This window comes from Coregonus clupeaformis, chromosome 34 (assembly GCF_020615455.1).
Source record: "Coregonus clupeaformis isolate EN_2021a chromosome 34, ASM2061545v1, whole genome shotgun sequence".
Taxonomy (NCBI): Eukaryota; Metazoa; Chordata; class Actinopteri; order Salmoniformes; family Salmonidae; genus Coregonus; species Coregonus clupeaformis.
The window spans coordinates 32782322-32797226 of NC_059225.1; the positions used below are offsets into that span (position 1 = coordinate 32782322).

A 14905-nucleotide genomic window follows, 5' to 3' on the forward strand; every position below is an offset into this window, starting at 1 on the left:
TTTGCCAATTACTATCGGAGGTTTATCCGGGGCTTTGGCAAGGTCGCAGCCCCCATCACCTCTCTGTTGAAGGGTGGGCCATCCTGGCTCCGCTGGTCTGCTGAGGCTGACAGGGCTTTCAGTACCCTGAGGGCTCTGTTCACCTTATCCCCGGTACTGGTCCATCCCGATCCCTCATTGCCATTCGTAGTGGAGGTGGACGCGTCCGAGGTAGGGGTAGATGCTGTCCTATCCCAACGCTCGGGCACGCCCCCCAAGCTCCACCCCTATGCCTTCATCTCTAAGAAGCTCATCCCGGCGGAGCAGAACTATGATGTTGGTGATCGGGAGCTGTTGGCTGTTGTCAGAGCCCTGACAGCGTGGAGGCACTGGCTCGAGGGGGCTAAACACCCTTTCCTCATCTGGACTGACCACCATAACCTGGAGTACATCCGGGCAGCGAGGAGGCTGAATCCTCGCCAGGCCAGGTGGGCCTTGTTCCTCACCCGGTTTGATTTCACGTTGTCCTATATACCAGGCACTAAGAACGTGAAGGCAGACGCACTGTCACGGTTGTACGACACAGAGGAGAGGCCCATTGATAACACTCCCATACTCCCGGCCTCCTGTATTGTGGCGCCGGTGGTGTCGGCGGTGGACGCGGACATAGAGTGGGCGTTACGCACAGAGCCATCTCCTCCTCAGTGCCCAGCTGGGCTTCGGTACGTGCCGTCTAATGTCTGTGATCGTCTTATCTATTGGGCACACACGTCCCCCTCCTCTGGTCACCCAGGCACAGGTACAGTGCTCTGCCTTACCGGGAAGTACTGGTGGCCTACCTTGGCTAAGGACATGAGGGTGTGTGTCTCCTCCTGCTCGGTGTGCGCCCAGAGTAAGGCACCTAGGCACCTTCCAGCGGGTAAGTTACATCCCTTACCAGTTCCACAACGGCCATGGTCCCACTTATCGATCAATTCTCTAACTGATCTTCCCCTCTCTCAGGGTAACACCACCATCCTGGTCGTTGTGGACCGCTTTTCTAAAGCCTGCCGCCTCCTTCCTCTGCCCAGTCTCCCCACTGCCCTGCAAACTGTGGAAGCCCTTTTTACTCACGTCTTCCGGCACTACGGGGTGCCAGAAGACATAGTGACTGACCGGGGTCCCCAGTTTACGTCTAGGGTCTGGAAGGCGTTTATCATTCCATTTGTTTTGTCTTGTTTTTCACACACACCTGGTACATATCCCCTCATCAGTCTCTGAATAATTATTCCCTCTGCTCCCCATATCTTTGTGTGTTATTGTTCCATGTGGAGGTGTCGCTAGCTCGTGTTGAGCATTATGTTACTTTTATCGCCGGGATACTCACCCGTGTGTTTTTGTTTTCCCAGTATGCATTTAAGTCGCACTGTATTTGGTTTACACAGTGCTGTGGACTGCTGTATTGGCCAAATCAACCCTATTCTTTGATTCACACCTCCTGCGCCTGGCTCCGTCCTACTCACCTTGTTACAGATTTAGTAGAATCTGACTGAGAAAGTTAAAGAAACAGAACACTTGTGTTAACATTGAAACGAGATGAAGCTTGAATCTTGGGTGTATTTCAGGATCAACAAGGCGTGTGCCAGTTGTGGGACAGGATCCCTGCAGCTCTATCTGTTTGAATCCCCCACCCCCAACCCAAGACCCCTGCTTTAAAAACCTTCCCCAGTCTCTTATCACTGGAGGAGAGGGTTGGAATGAGGGGCATGCAGGCTCCAGGCCTACCTGTTTACTCTGTGGCCTTCCTCCATTGTTCATGCCAGCTTCCTTTTAAGGATTTAAAAAAATGTTCTGCTCTGTTTGGTTTTGGGAACAGGCCACACGATGGATGCACGGGGAGCCCGCAGTAGCATTTGTGAATTCTTCCAGGTCTGTCTGGTCGGGCTCAGACATAATTATTTCCTGGAACATCATGCAAGCACACACACACTCACAGAAACACATGCTGCTCCCACACACACACACAATCATCATTTTAAAATGGTATCTGCCTTGTGATGTGATGCATGTTTGCTGTCACTCGGATATGTTTTGCTTTGAAACATTTGTTACTGTAAGTAGAACTGCCATTAGTATTTTCCATGGGTCCCTTACTGTGCTGATCAAGGCCTTACATAGCAGGCCTTCTCAGGAATGAAGCCACCTCCTGAGTAAATCCCTCTCTCACTATAAATAGAGTCAGTACAGTTCAGATTTGGTTGCTGTTGCATAACATCTGAGTGCAGATATACAGAACCTAAACATGACTGGCTAATACCCACAGGTCATATGTCATCATAATCCACTCCCCAACCTTTATACTGTAACTCTGTGGAAAGTTAGACCTATGTCAAAAAGAAAATGTGTATTAATAGTAAATATATTTTCTATAGGGAAATGTAGAATCACAAAAATAGAACATGTAGAAAATACAGGTGAATGAAACAACGTATCCCTCATTTTAGACCTACTGCTGCCTGTCATAACGCACTTGCTGTTGCTACATGTAGGAGGAGTGGGAAGGTGGCCTAAACTTGAAGTAAATGTTGTATCCCTGAATTGACAATGCCAAGGCAGAGCGTGACGTGCTGTCCACACCTCATGTCACCTCAATGAGAATGAAGTGCTACTCTCCGAGGGTCCTCTGATCGAAAGCCCCCTAATCCTTATTATCTAAAGAAGTCTGTCCAATGAGATTAGGCCTACTGCCTTGCTGGAAAATTAGAACTGAGTAACCTACCATCTGCTCATCTGCTGGCCCTAGTGGTCAGAATGGACACACCTGCTTTAATTTGATAAGATCATATGTGCACTAACGACACTTTCTATTATTAGTATTCTATGTTATTCTCACTGGTAGTGTAATAAGAAAAGGGGTGTCGTACATTTGAATTATTAGGCTAACACTCAAAATTATATTTTTATATTTTAATAGTGCAACATTTGCCATATTTTGATGTATTGCCAGTTTTCAGCTAGTGGCCAAAGTTTCAATGAGCCTAGATACAAATGTGGTCATATAACCCCCTTCAAAACAATCACTGTCATGGTTTTGCAGAGAAATACGAAATGGTAAGGTACACATTATCTCCTCAGGTGGGAATCTCTCTTAAATATATTTTTTTGAAACAATGAATGACAGCTGAATAAATGGTATTCTTTGATCTGGGCAGTGTATAGACCTATTACACACAGTCCCTCTCTTCTCACACAACACTGTTGTAGGGGAGATTATTTTAGAGCAAAGATTAAGCAAATTAACCATGTTGTTGCCTCCCGAAATAACCCTTAGCTCCCAGCACAGAGCTGGCCAACAGTAGCTATAATGCAGAGCACGGGACAACATTTTGTGGATACACCAACTGGGATTTCTGGGATTTTTATCATGGGATATTAGGTAAGTTTACTCAATCTTTTTATGTAATTGAAATTTTCATTCACTTATGTATTTGTTTTATTGTCAATGAGAGGAGTTGTTGAGCTATCGCACATATCCGTGTTCAGGTTAATCTATGTTTAGCCTAGCTACCTTGGAGGTCTAACATAGATAACCTTGTAGGTAAAAGATATATAACGGTATATATTTTTCTATATAACAGTGGCTTTAATCTTACTTTACAATAATATTTTGTGATGGATATGAAAGGGGCTATGTGATAAATAGTTACACTATATGCACAAATGTTTATTACAAATTCCTGATAATAAATTGGATCAGACAATTTTCAACTACTTTGATATTACCCAATAGTCTGAAATAGCTAAGAAATATACATCATGAATTACGATGTTGTTTCATGATTGTAGTTTATTGTTGTCAGTAATAGCCTATACATGGGTAATTAAGTAATTGAAAATGTCAGTTACTTTGCAAGGTTCCCGCTTCCTAGTAGTCTGTTAAACCTGATGGCACGATATCCCTTAAAGTAAACAACATATGCCCTCAAGACATCACTCCATCTGCCACCAGTAAACAATTAGGCCTAATGAGGAAAATAGCTAGAAGTCCAATGCTTTGACTGGGTTTTGTTAACGTCCTTTATTCATAATGGGCATTGCTAATGGGACCTCCCTCTTTTGGTAAGTCTGTAATCATAATGTGTTCACAGATACATAATTTAAATAGCGTACCCATTCAAGTACATTAGGAAACACACAATTGTTGCATTTCCCCCCAGACTCTTATGACCTATTTCCCATTTAGATCTTTTTTTTCTACAGCACTGTAAGAAGAATATAATTTTGCAGACAATTTTACTGAATTGTTTTTACAGCACATAAGTTATCACAATTACTTATTTTTTTTTTGAATGATATACTATTGATATTAATAGTCTAATGATTGATGACACATGATTCTGCAGCCATAATGAATGAAGTCAACAAGGGTCAGACCCAATCAAACCTGCCTAGCAATGTTTACGCAAAGTGTTTGTTTAGACAACTCCTAATGACATTTTTGACACTGGAAAAATCTAAAAGAATCTTGAGGGGAGTCGACCTGCTAATGAACCACCGTCCAAAACTATTCTGTTGTTTTAATTGATTTAGAGAAAAAAAAGTTTTGGTAAGATACTACTGATACTACTGCAATGCAGGTTTGATTTGTACCCTTGAAAGTTAATCTGATATACTGCAACAGACATCCAATCCCATAATAATCAAGTAACTAATGTTTACCAGGATTTCTTCTAATTAAATCACTGTCATCCATCTACCCTTTCTCTTTGTAGCCTATTAACCAGTCAAAATGAGTGACGTGTGGCTCACAAAGCCCGCCCAGGACCAGTCCTCAGGGAGTGGGCACACAGTGGCCACGTCACTCCATCCCTATATCACAGACCCCATCGCCTCCAAGCGCATCTGCTTCTACAAGAGCGGTGACCCTCAGTTCAGTGGCCTGCGCATGGTCATCAACAACCGCACCTTCAAGACCTTCGATGCCCTCCTAGACAGCCTCTCCAAGAAGGTCCCGCTGCCTTTCGGAGTAAGGAACATCACCACCCCCCGAGGGGTCCATGCAGTGCACACACTAGATGAACTGGAGGATGGGAAGGCCTACATCTGCTCTGACCAACAGAAGGTCAAATGCATCAACATGGCAGTAGCCAGTAAGAAGCGGCCACCCTGGTACAATGCCCGCCCCATGAGCGCCCGGCATCAGGCCTTGCAGCTGGCCAAACAGAACCCTGGCAGGCCCATGCGCAAAAAGACCCCTGTCATTGTACGCACACCTAAGAGGTTGATGATATTCCGGAATGGGGACCCTAGTGTCAAACATAATCTGATGCTACAGAAGAGAACTACTCCCACATTTGAGGCTCTGCTGGATTATGTGTCCGAGTTGATGCACTTTCCTGTGGTCAAACTACACACACCAGATGGAAGAAGGGTAAGTGCTCTTCCCATGCCTATGGACTCTAAAGTTACTGCTATTAGCAATTCAGATTTGCTTGTTATTGTTTAGAAACACATATTTCATATGTTTCATCTCAAGCTCCAGTTAGACAGGAAACCAGTGCTGATACTGTAACCAAACACATGGGCTTCTCCTTTAGAGGTTCAGGTACTCAACTCTTACCTCACACAACATGCATTGGCATTATTCTGTGATGGCCTCACTTCATGACTGGAGGTGACCCGGCCCCAACTGATTGGCAGCATGTTGTCTGACTGACCCATAATAGTTGGACTCACAGCAGGACCCCAGGCAGCAGTAGGTCTAACCCATAAATTAAGCTCCTCAATTGATATACCCTATTAACTGAGAAGGCATTCTGGGATACTGTTGCTAGGGACCTCAATTTATGATATCAATTCCATTTTACTTCTGATTTTAGGTACACACAGTATTTCGGTACATATTTTGGATACATACAGTATTAGCCTTAAGTCATGATTCTAAAAGTAATCATTAATAGATGCCGTTCACATCAAAATCTAATTCCACTATTACAGTTAAATATTTCATTTGTCTGTCTGCAGGTGGATGGGCTTCCAGCTCTGATTTTATGCTCTGGGATTGTAGTAGCTGCCGGTCGGGAGGCCTTTAAATCTGGAAACTACAAGTCACAGAAATCTTCTGCTCCAACATGGCTGCCTGCTAGACGAATGGCATCGAAAAGACTAAAGCAACCAGCATCCCGTAAGTCTCATTATGGTCACTCAACATTTTGTATGTATTTTGAAGCATGTTTTTGTTTTGATGTTTAAAAAAATTATTTGGACAGCACCTGCCTATTAACTGGCATGTTTTGCATTACTTTGAGAATATTGAAAATGCATTGTTAAACATTCATGTATGTCACATCTACATTTCTACTGTCTGTACAGTAGTAATATATCCCCTCCATGTCTACATACCTGTACGGGATAAGCAGTGGGAAAGTGCTGAGACATCACGATCATCCATAATACCATAGTTGACCTACATAGGCCTACTCTCTTCAGATGTGGCCAGTCATTATGCAGTATGAACTGTGTGGACCGTGGATCTGGTTTTCTTAACTATTGTTTTTGTTCTCTTTTTCTTTGCTGACCTGCTGAAACATCCTTGCTTCCAAAAAACATCCATCCATCCTCCACCTCCCCTCATACACTACACTAAATCTTCTCCAAAGGGAAAAAGAAACCTGTATCCAGCGGCAAATCACAGCTTTTCTCCCCATCGTCAGAGAGATACTTAGTGAATCAGATAAACCACTGCATTGCAGGAAGTCAGTGTGACTTCCCCAGTAACAACGCAGAATCTGTGGAGCTGGAGGCTGGCCATTTTCTGGAGTCAGTGGCCGAAACGGACGCCGACACCTACCATGGAGATAAGGGTGAAGGGGCAGACAACTGCATGCCCGGTGACGATGACATTGAGAAGTCCTTTCGGGTGAACCAGGATGGCAGCATGACAGTGGAGATGAAGGTGCGACTGACCATCAGGGAGGAGGAGACCATCCACTGGACCACCACCCTGAGCAGGTCCAGTGTGGCCAACCAGCTCAGTGTGGCTGAGTCTGAGCTGGGGAACAGTTCTCCTGAGTCCAACCTCCTGCCACCAACACAACCCAACACCATGGGCACCATCAATGGGTACAATGCTAAAAGGGATGATCATGATGATAAGGATGATATGTCTGCAGAGGCCAGCGGACTTACCAGTGTGGAAGTGGACAATGAGGATGATGCTAAAACACAGGTGGATGTGGTCTCTCCCAGGAGGGCTCCTACCCCAGGACCCAGGAGATACAGACAGAAGCAGGTCTCAGTGGAGAGCATCAAAACAATGTTGGGAAACGAGATTCAGGAGAACATGGTCGATTCTAACTCCTACAGAGAGACAACTGAGAACGGAGAGGTAAAGGAGGAATACTGCATGGTCAGACAGTGCAGCAGCAAGCCAGTTCCTAAACCAAGGGGTGTTGTCTCTGTGGATATCAACAATTACAATAAGACTCAATCCACTTTTAAATCAGGCGTGGCTGAGATATTGCAGATCCAAAATGGCGGGGAGGAAGTCATAGATAGTGTAATGCACATATACGAGAAGCAGACCTGTCAGGACAATTTCCTGGCTAACAGCCAGTACAGTGTCCAGGGTGTGTCCATGTATGGGATGATGTACGGAAGACCAGCCACGTCTGACACAGCCCGCTTCTCCTCTAGTAATGACTTGGGGCTGGAGCTGGGTAGACCATCTAAAGCCTCAAAGTCAATCAGTGGGTGCAGGGCTGACCAGTCTCTTGCATCTGACTTCACTATCCCCAAATTTAAGGCTGGAGGATCTCTCCAAAACAATCGGGTCCTAAATGTCCATAAAACCCCTCTCTCCAAGCCCACCAAAGACAATGACACCCCAGAGTGGGTCTCTGAAGCAAGCAAAGAAAACTCCACCACTGGTGTAAAGAAAGTCAAGAAAATGTTCTCAAAGCCCAAAGTGAAAAAGAACCAGGTTCGTAAGAGTACAACACCAGACAAAAGACGTAAAGAGAGTAATGCAAATGCTCCTGAAAACAATAAAAGACTGAACACTGGGGGGTTTAGAAGCAATGTATCCATAAGGAAAATGTATGGACCAAAACCTGCCAGAAGTCTCATCAAAAACAAAAAGAAACTAAAAGGAAAGGAAATCAAATTAAATATTGAAAACCCAAAGGAATCATCAGTGAAAGAACTAAATGTCAGTGAAAATAGAAACAAGACTTCAGTTTCAGTAAAGAAGAACGTATTGCATGTTTCATTTCCTACGGAGGCCAAGGTGGAGGGAACACTAAAAAGGCAGAGGTCCATGCACGAGGAGAGAAAGATTGAGAAAGAGAGTCATGATCTGAGGCCTGCACTCCTTTCCTCCTCTTCTAATATCACTGAATATGTTGAGAATTGGTTAGAGAAAGCCCTCCCAACTGTGTTCCCAGACCCAGTGGAGGAAACTCAAAATGTGGAGACATCAACAATGTCTCCGGTAGAAACTGAGGGAGACGTTGTTCCAGATGTGTCAGAATTCAATTGTGAAATGGATACTGAAGAAGATGAGTCTTCTTTTTTTAAGGAAAAAACACAAATACCAAGTAGTCCATCTTTGGAAACGACTGCATTTCCAAATAGAACATTTGAAAATATAGCAACACAGATCAACCTGGCTTTGGAAAACACAACATTACCATGTCCTTCTGACCCATCTTTGCAAAAGACTCCATTACACAGTGATACTACACAGGAAAGGTTGCCCATTAATCCCTCAGTGGAAAAGACACCTTTCTCCAATGGTCTCTCTGTCTCTCCTACTACAATAATCTCAGTAGAAAAGCCATCACCATCTGACAGTCATTCATTGGAAGAAAAATCAACACCTAAAGATATCTCAGAGGAGAAGCCACCAATCACAAATGGTCTGTCATTGGAAAATAAATCTGTTCCAAATAGCTCCTCAATAGAGAAGACCCCAGTCTCAAACAGTCTCTCGCCTGAGAAGACACCACTGCCTGCTAAAACACAGACGGAGAAGACACCATTATCCAACAAAGTCTTAGATGTGTCTTCCGTAGCTTGCAGTCCTTCATATTTAATGTGTTCATCACCTAGTAGTCTAGGTGATGAAGAACAACCCTTATCAAGCAGCGCTTCATCAGATGAGGCTCCATTACCTACTGGCCATGTATCTGAAAAGACAACATTGTTCAACCACTCCACTCTGAAAGAACCACCATCACCTAAACTCTCAACAAAAAAGACACGATTGGTCAGTAATCTCTCCCTGGAAAAGCAACTATCACTCAGAAAAGCTTCAGCTGAGAAGTATTCAATATCCAGTGATCCTACTGTGGAAAAGGTGTTGGTGGACAAGGCACCAATCTCCAATGGTCTCTCATCTGAGAAGACATTACTGCCTGCTAAAACCCTGATATCCAACGTCTTAGATGAGGCTCCATTAGCTAGTAGTCCCTCATGTTTCATGTCGACATCACCTACTAGTCCCACATCAGATGAAAGACCTGTATCAATCTGCCCCTCATCAGAGGAGGCTCTATCACCCACTGGCCATGTGTTGGAAAAAACAACATTGTTCAACCCCTCCACTCTGAAAGGACCATCAACACCTAAACTCCCAATGAAGAAGACACGATTGATCAGTAATCTCTCCCTAGAAAAGCAGCTATCACTCAGAAGAGCGTCAGTGGAGAAGTCTTCAATACCCAGTAATACTACTTTGGAGAAGGCCCAGCTATCAAATCCTGTTCAAATCACAGTCGAAAAAACACAACTACCTAACAGTCACTCATTGGAAGAGACATCACTACCAAATAAGTCATTACCTAGTGATTCCACTTCGGAAAATACCCAATTATCTAGCAGTCCTCGACAAGGAAGGACACCACTACCAAGAAATGTATCTTTGAAAACATCATTACACAATGTCTCACCTAAAATAACAACATTACCCACAACTCTTGTGACGAGAAATAAATCAGCTCCCAGTAATCTCTCTTCAGAAAAGATACCAGTACCTAGTAATCGCACATTGACAAATAGACTGTTACCGTATTCTCAGTCATTGGAAATAGTATCACCACCTATGAGTCACAAGGCTAAAAAGAAGCCAGTATCTAGAAACCAATCCCTGGAAAGCAAACCACCACCAGTAAGTCCCACTTTGAAAACACCAATATCGCCAAAATCAACACCAGTACACCTCAATTCCTCTATGAAGAAGAAGCCAATACCTCCCAGTCCCGCTTTACTGAATCATAAAGAGACGAATGGTGATGATAAGCTGAGCAATTCAGATCAGGGAAACAGTACGAAAGTAACAGCAGAGGAGCCCCTAACAAAAACACAGATACCGTCACACACAGACAAACTGCCTCCCCAGCCAGACATGAAACCTGTGCTAGAGAAGCTCTGTTTCTCAATTCGGTCAATTAGACAAATCACACACAACAATCATCCATCTTGTCTTGAAAAGTCAAACAGCTTGCCTGATTTCTCCTCCCATGTGGCCTCTACATTTGGGTCATCTACTAAAGCTCTCCTTTCCTTCTTATCTGTTATTACCTTAAAGGAAAGCTTCACCAACTGGAACATACCTGAACTGAATGCAAACAGTGTAAGCTGTGCTGAGGCTTTGAAAATGATGGAGTCTCTGAGAGAAATTGCCAACATAGAGGATGCAGAGGAGTTGAAAGCTAGTCTCTCAGAATTGCAGAAGTCAACTTCCACACAACTGCTGCAAAGTTGGAAGGGTTTCCAGGAACTCAACGACAAAGACAGAAGTCGCAGCTCAACACCGAACAGTTCAGAGCACAATGTCTTGTTTGAGACATGCCCAGAGGAGGACTACAACATTGAAGAAAAGGCATTGGATATCGATGAGCTAATACATGAGCTTGACTTGCCTGAAAAGCTCAAAGAAGCATTGGCAGCCCTTCCAACCAGCGTAAGTGAAAGCATGGAGGGGGATGAAATAGAAATGTCTAAAGAAGCTAATGAAAAAGTGGAGTCCTCCCCAGAGTCAACTGCAGTCCCTAAGGAAGAGGCTTCCAATTATAATGTTCTTAATAATGATGCTAATGTTGATGTTAAATCCATCATTAAAAGCTTTATAACTATTTACCATCCCAAAGAGGTGACTGAAATTAAAATGTCACCAATCCCAGAGAGCCAAAGCAGTAGGCAAGAGCAGCCCTTCTCCTCAGAAGAACAAAACTTTAAAGAGGATTTTACTTGTCACAGAAACAGACAGGTAGCGAATAAGGAAGGTTCTGAACTTGAACAGGACAACTGGGAAGAAGAGGCTAAATGTTGCGACAAACAGATTGACCATGATGAAGAACAGACATCCTCAGAGATAGAGCAGGCTTACAGTTTAGCATTGCATGATGGCTATTTGGAACCACAAGCGTGTCCCATGGAGACCAAAGAGAAGGATGGGGACATACAGTCAAGCTATGTGGGGGAGGAAGAAAGCTTGGAGGAAGAGCAGGAATACGATATTGTGAATGCACTTGTGGAGCAGGAGAACAAATGTATGGAGCTGCAGCTTAGCAATGAGGACAGAGAATCCACTGCTGAACAAACCCAGGTTAGCTCAAACCACCATGAGGAGTCAGAAGTTACACTTGTTGAGTTGAAGGTTAGCAGTGAGGAGGAGGAAAGCTTGGAGGAAGGGCAGGAATACTACATTGAGAACCCACATGTGGAGCAGGAGATCAAATGCATGGAGCTGCAGGTTAGCTGTAAGGAAAGCTTAGAAGAAGACCAGGCAAGCTCGGAGGAAGAACAGAAATGTCATGTTGAGGACCAACTAAGCCATGTGGAGTCAGAAAATACATGTATGGAGGAGGGATGCTTGGAGGAAGAGCAGCAATGTCACATAGAGGATCAGCCAAGCTGTGTGGGGCTGCAGGTTAGCTATGAGGAAAGAGTGTCCACCCTCGAGGAGCAGGCTACCTCAGACGAAGAACATGAGTGTCACATAGAGGATCAGCCAAACCATGAGGAGCCAGAGGTCAAATGCTTGGTGCTGCAGGATAGCAGTGAGGACGGAAAGTCAACCCCTGAAGAAGACCAGGCTATCTCAGATGAAGAGCTGGAACATCATGTTGAGAACCAACCAAACCATGAAGACCCTAAGATTAAATGTATGGATGTAAAGGTTAGCAGTGAGGAAAGCATGTCTAGTCTTGAAGAAGCGCAGGCTAGCTCAGAGGAAGAGCTAGAACGTCACATTGAGAACCAACCAAGTCATGAAGAGAAGGGGGTTAAATGTATGGAGATGCAGGTTGGTAGAGAGGAAATAGAGTTCACCCCTGAAGAAGACAAGGCTAGCTTAGGGGAGGAAGAGGAAAGCCATGCAGATGACTTGAGCTATGCAAATGCACACATTAACGTGCAGGATGAGCAGACTCACTTATGGGTGGAGCAGACTACTCAAAAAGAAACAGAGTATACTGTCAGAGAAATACTGCCTAGCTTGTTCAAACAGCATTCTAATGCTGACAGGATGGATAAGGATAGTGGGAAGAACAGTGAGCAGCATGTTTGCTTCGAACAACAAACTGATACTGCAGAAGAAGCCAACTTTGAGGATAATCAGTGTAGCTCAGAGGATAAGCAAGTAAGCTATGAAGAGAAGCTGTCTGGCTCTGTTAGTGTAGAGGAGCCATACCCAGAGGAGGAGTATCAGGAAACCGTCTTAGAGGAAGAGCCTTCTGAGGAAGATACACATTATGAAAAGACTGAAGCAAAAACAACCAACTGTTTTGAGGAACCATTACCATCTGTAGCAGAGCGAGTAAAACTACTGGATAAGAAGATTGCTGATGTAGAGCAAAGGAAAATCATTACTATAGAGACAACTGGCATCAAACCGTTTGGCCAAATAGAGGTTCCTGCTGTCTCAGACGGTGATGATTTAACAAACGTATCCCATCTACTTAATGAACAAGCGGAGCTTGACAAGTTAATGGAGGAAGCATCTGAGATGCACACAACCAATGATGTTATTAATGATGTCAAAGAGCAAGACAAAGCTCCTGTGCACACTTTTAAAAGGACAACGTGGCCTATAAATACGTCAGAGACTGTAGTCATGTCCCCACCAGCTCCACGATCCTCCTCGTTGGCATTTAGCTATGATGGCTGTATAACTAGAGAACCTGACGTAAATAGGGTCAAGTCAATAAAGGAATTGTTTATGGCAAAAAGTGTTGTGGACATTCAGTATGGACAAACAAGACTACCCAGCCCAAACACCTCAGATCTGTCTGACAACAGACCAGAGACTTCTGACAGTGGAGGTCATCGATCACAGACGTCAACTGAGATGTCCAGTGGTGAGTATGATTCAGTGAAGAAATCCATCACCAAAGGTGTTGTCAGGAGAACAATCGAAAGGCTTTATGGAAAGAAAGATACAAATGTCAAAGACCCTGCCAGTAAAAGTCAGCACCCATCTCTCCTGAAACCACAGTCCAGAGAATTACCTAGTAAGATCAGCCTTTCCCCATTCCATAATGCACAGAACAAAGTGATATCTGACTTATCATACTTCAATGCCACAAGCTCTTTTGGCACATACAGTGATCCAACGCGGTGTATCGCCTTCAATGCACAGGTCGGGCCTGGAGACTTTTTCCTGATAGACAAAGACAGGTGGCTCCTCAGAGAGAGCGTGATCAGAAAGTCTGTCTCAGAGCCTATTGACATAAACAAGAACACATCTGCATCAACTGAAGATGTGTGCAAAGATACAAAAGAAGACCCTTACTCCCTTTTCAGCCACACTGATTTGGAGGACATAGTGAAATCTGTGAAGCCTTTGGTGCCAAAGTGCACCTATTTCAACCTGCCTCACGGATGTGACTCAGACCCGCACCAGGATGACCTAAGCCCTGTCAGTGCTAAGGGTGACGTCTCAAAGGACAGTAAAGACAAGGCAGAGGAACCCAAACAGTGGGCTGAGAAGAATGGAACACTGCCAGCTTTTGCCCCTACTGACTTCAAGATGCCAGATAATAAAGTGCACCCTCTGATAGAAGGCCCGGGAGGTGGAAAGGTTGTGGTGGTCCAGCCTGGCAAACGTCAGCCTGGCAAAAGTCAGACAGATGTCAAGAAAATTCCACAGGAGCCAGATGCACTAGAGATGCTCTACTTCTCCTGTGGCCAGCATTGCCCCATCCTGTGACTGTGACACTTAAATATGGACTTCCACAGGCACCTTCAAATCCTACTGAGGGCATGCAAGGTACCAGGAGATGTCATATATAGTGCCTATAGAAAGTCTACACCCCTTGAACTTTTTTTCAAATCTTGTTGCCTTAAAATTCAATCTAAAAAAGGATTACATTTGATTTGTTTCCCTACGGATCTACACAATCGTCTCAAAGGAGCCACTGGACTGATCTTATGGCACACATTGTTAGTTGGTCACAGGCTCTAGAAATGTATTGTCTGTATGTAACCCCCTGGTACTTAATGTTGAATTGTGTATTAGCTGTACAGTTAATTTATTTGTGTAAACGCATCTCTCTTGCATCATTAAATAAGAGTGAACTCAGAAAGCTCCAGATTTACATTTACAAACATAATAACCATGAGCATAACAGATCAACTTTTATTACAGTAGTTGTATATAGATGTTCTGATCTTTCTACATTTCTGGCAGCTGTGATTTATTGTTCTGTTGAGTGTTTCTTTACTGAATTTTTGTGATTTGTCAATAAAAACAAAAACAGTTTTTGTCTACTCTCTTTGTTCATTATAGCCACAGGCTGACAAGTGCAGTAGATCCACCTGTTAATGGCTCATCTACTTTAGATATGCACGTTTTTGGTGAATATACTGATTTTGTGGGTGTTCATGTTTAATGGCTCATCAGCAGTCCCTGCATTTGAGGAAATCATTTCCTCTATAGTGTTTG

General features: G+C 43.9%; 1 protein-coding gene across 1 annotated transcript; it reads left to right on the forward strand.

Moving 5' to 3' along the window:
• The first annotated feature begins 3307 nt into the window (after positions 1-3307).
• Positions 3308-14747, forward strand: LOC121550025. Its single transcript, XM_041862088.2, has 4 exons — positions 3308-3394; positions 4731-5389; positions 5983-6142; positions 6618-14747. The coding sequence occupies exons 2-4, from the start codon at positions 4748-4750 to the stop codon at positions 14168-14170; spliced, it is 8355 nt and encodes a 2784-aa protein (XP_041718022.2). The 5' UTR covers positions 3308-3394; positions 4731-4747; the 3' UTR covers positions 14171-14747.
• Positions 14748-14905: the final 158 nt, after the last annotated feature.

Excerpts from the sequence above, each read along its gene's own strand:
- LOC121550025 (XM_041862088.2), top strand. The coding sequence starts at position 4,748 with ATGAGTGACGTGTGGCTCACAAAGCCCGCCCAGGACCAGTCCTCAGGG. Across the intron at positions 5,390-5,982 it reads ACACACCAGATGGAAGAAGG|GTGGATGGGCTTCCAGCTCT; the intron begins GTAAGTGCTCTT and ends GTCTGTCTGCAG. Across the intron at positions 6,143-6,617 it reads ACTAAAGCAACCAGCATCCC|GGAAAAAGAAACCTGTATCC; the intron begins GTAAGTCTCATT and ends TCTTCTCCAAAG.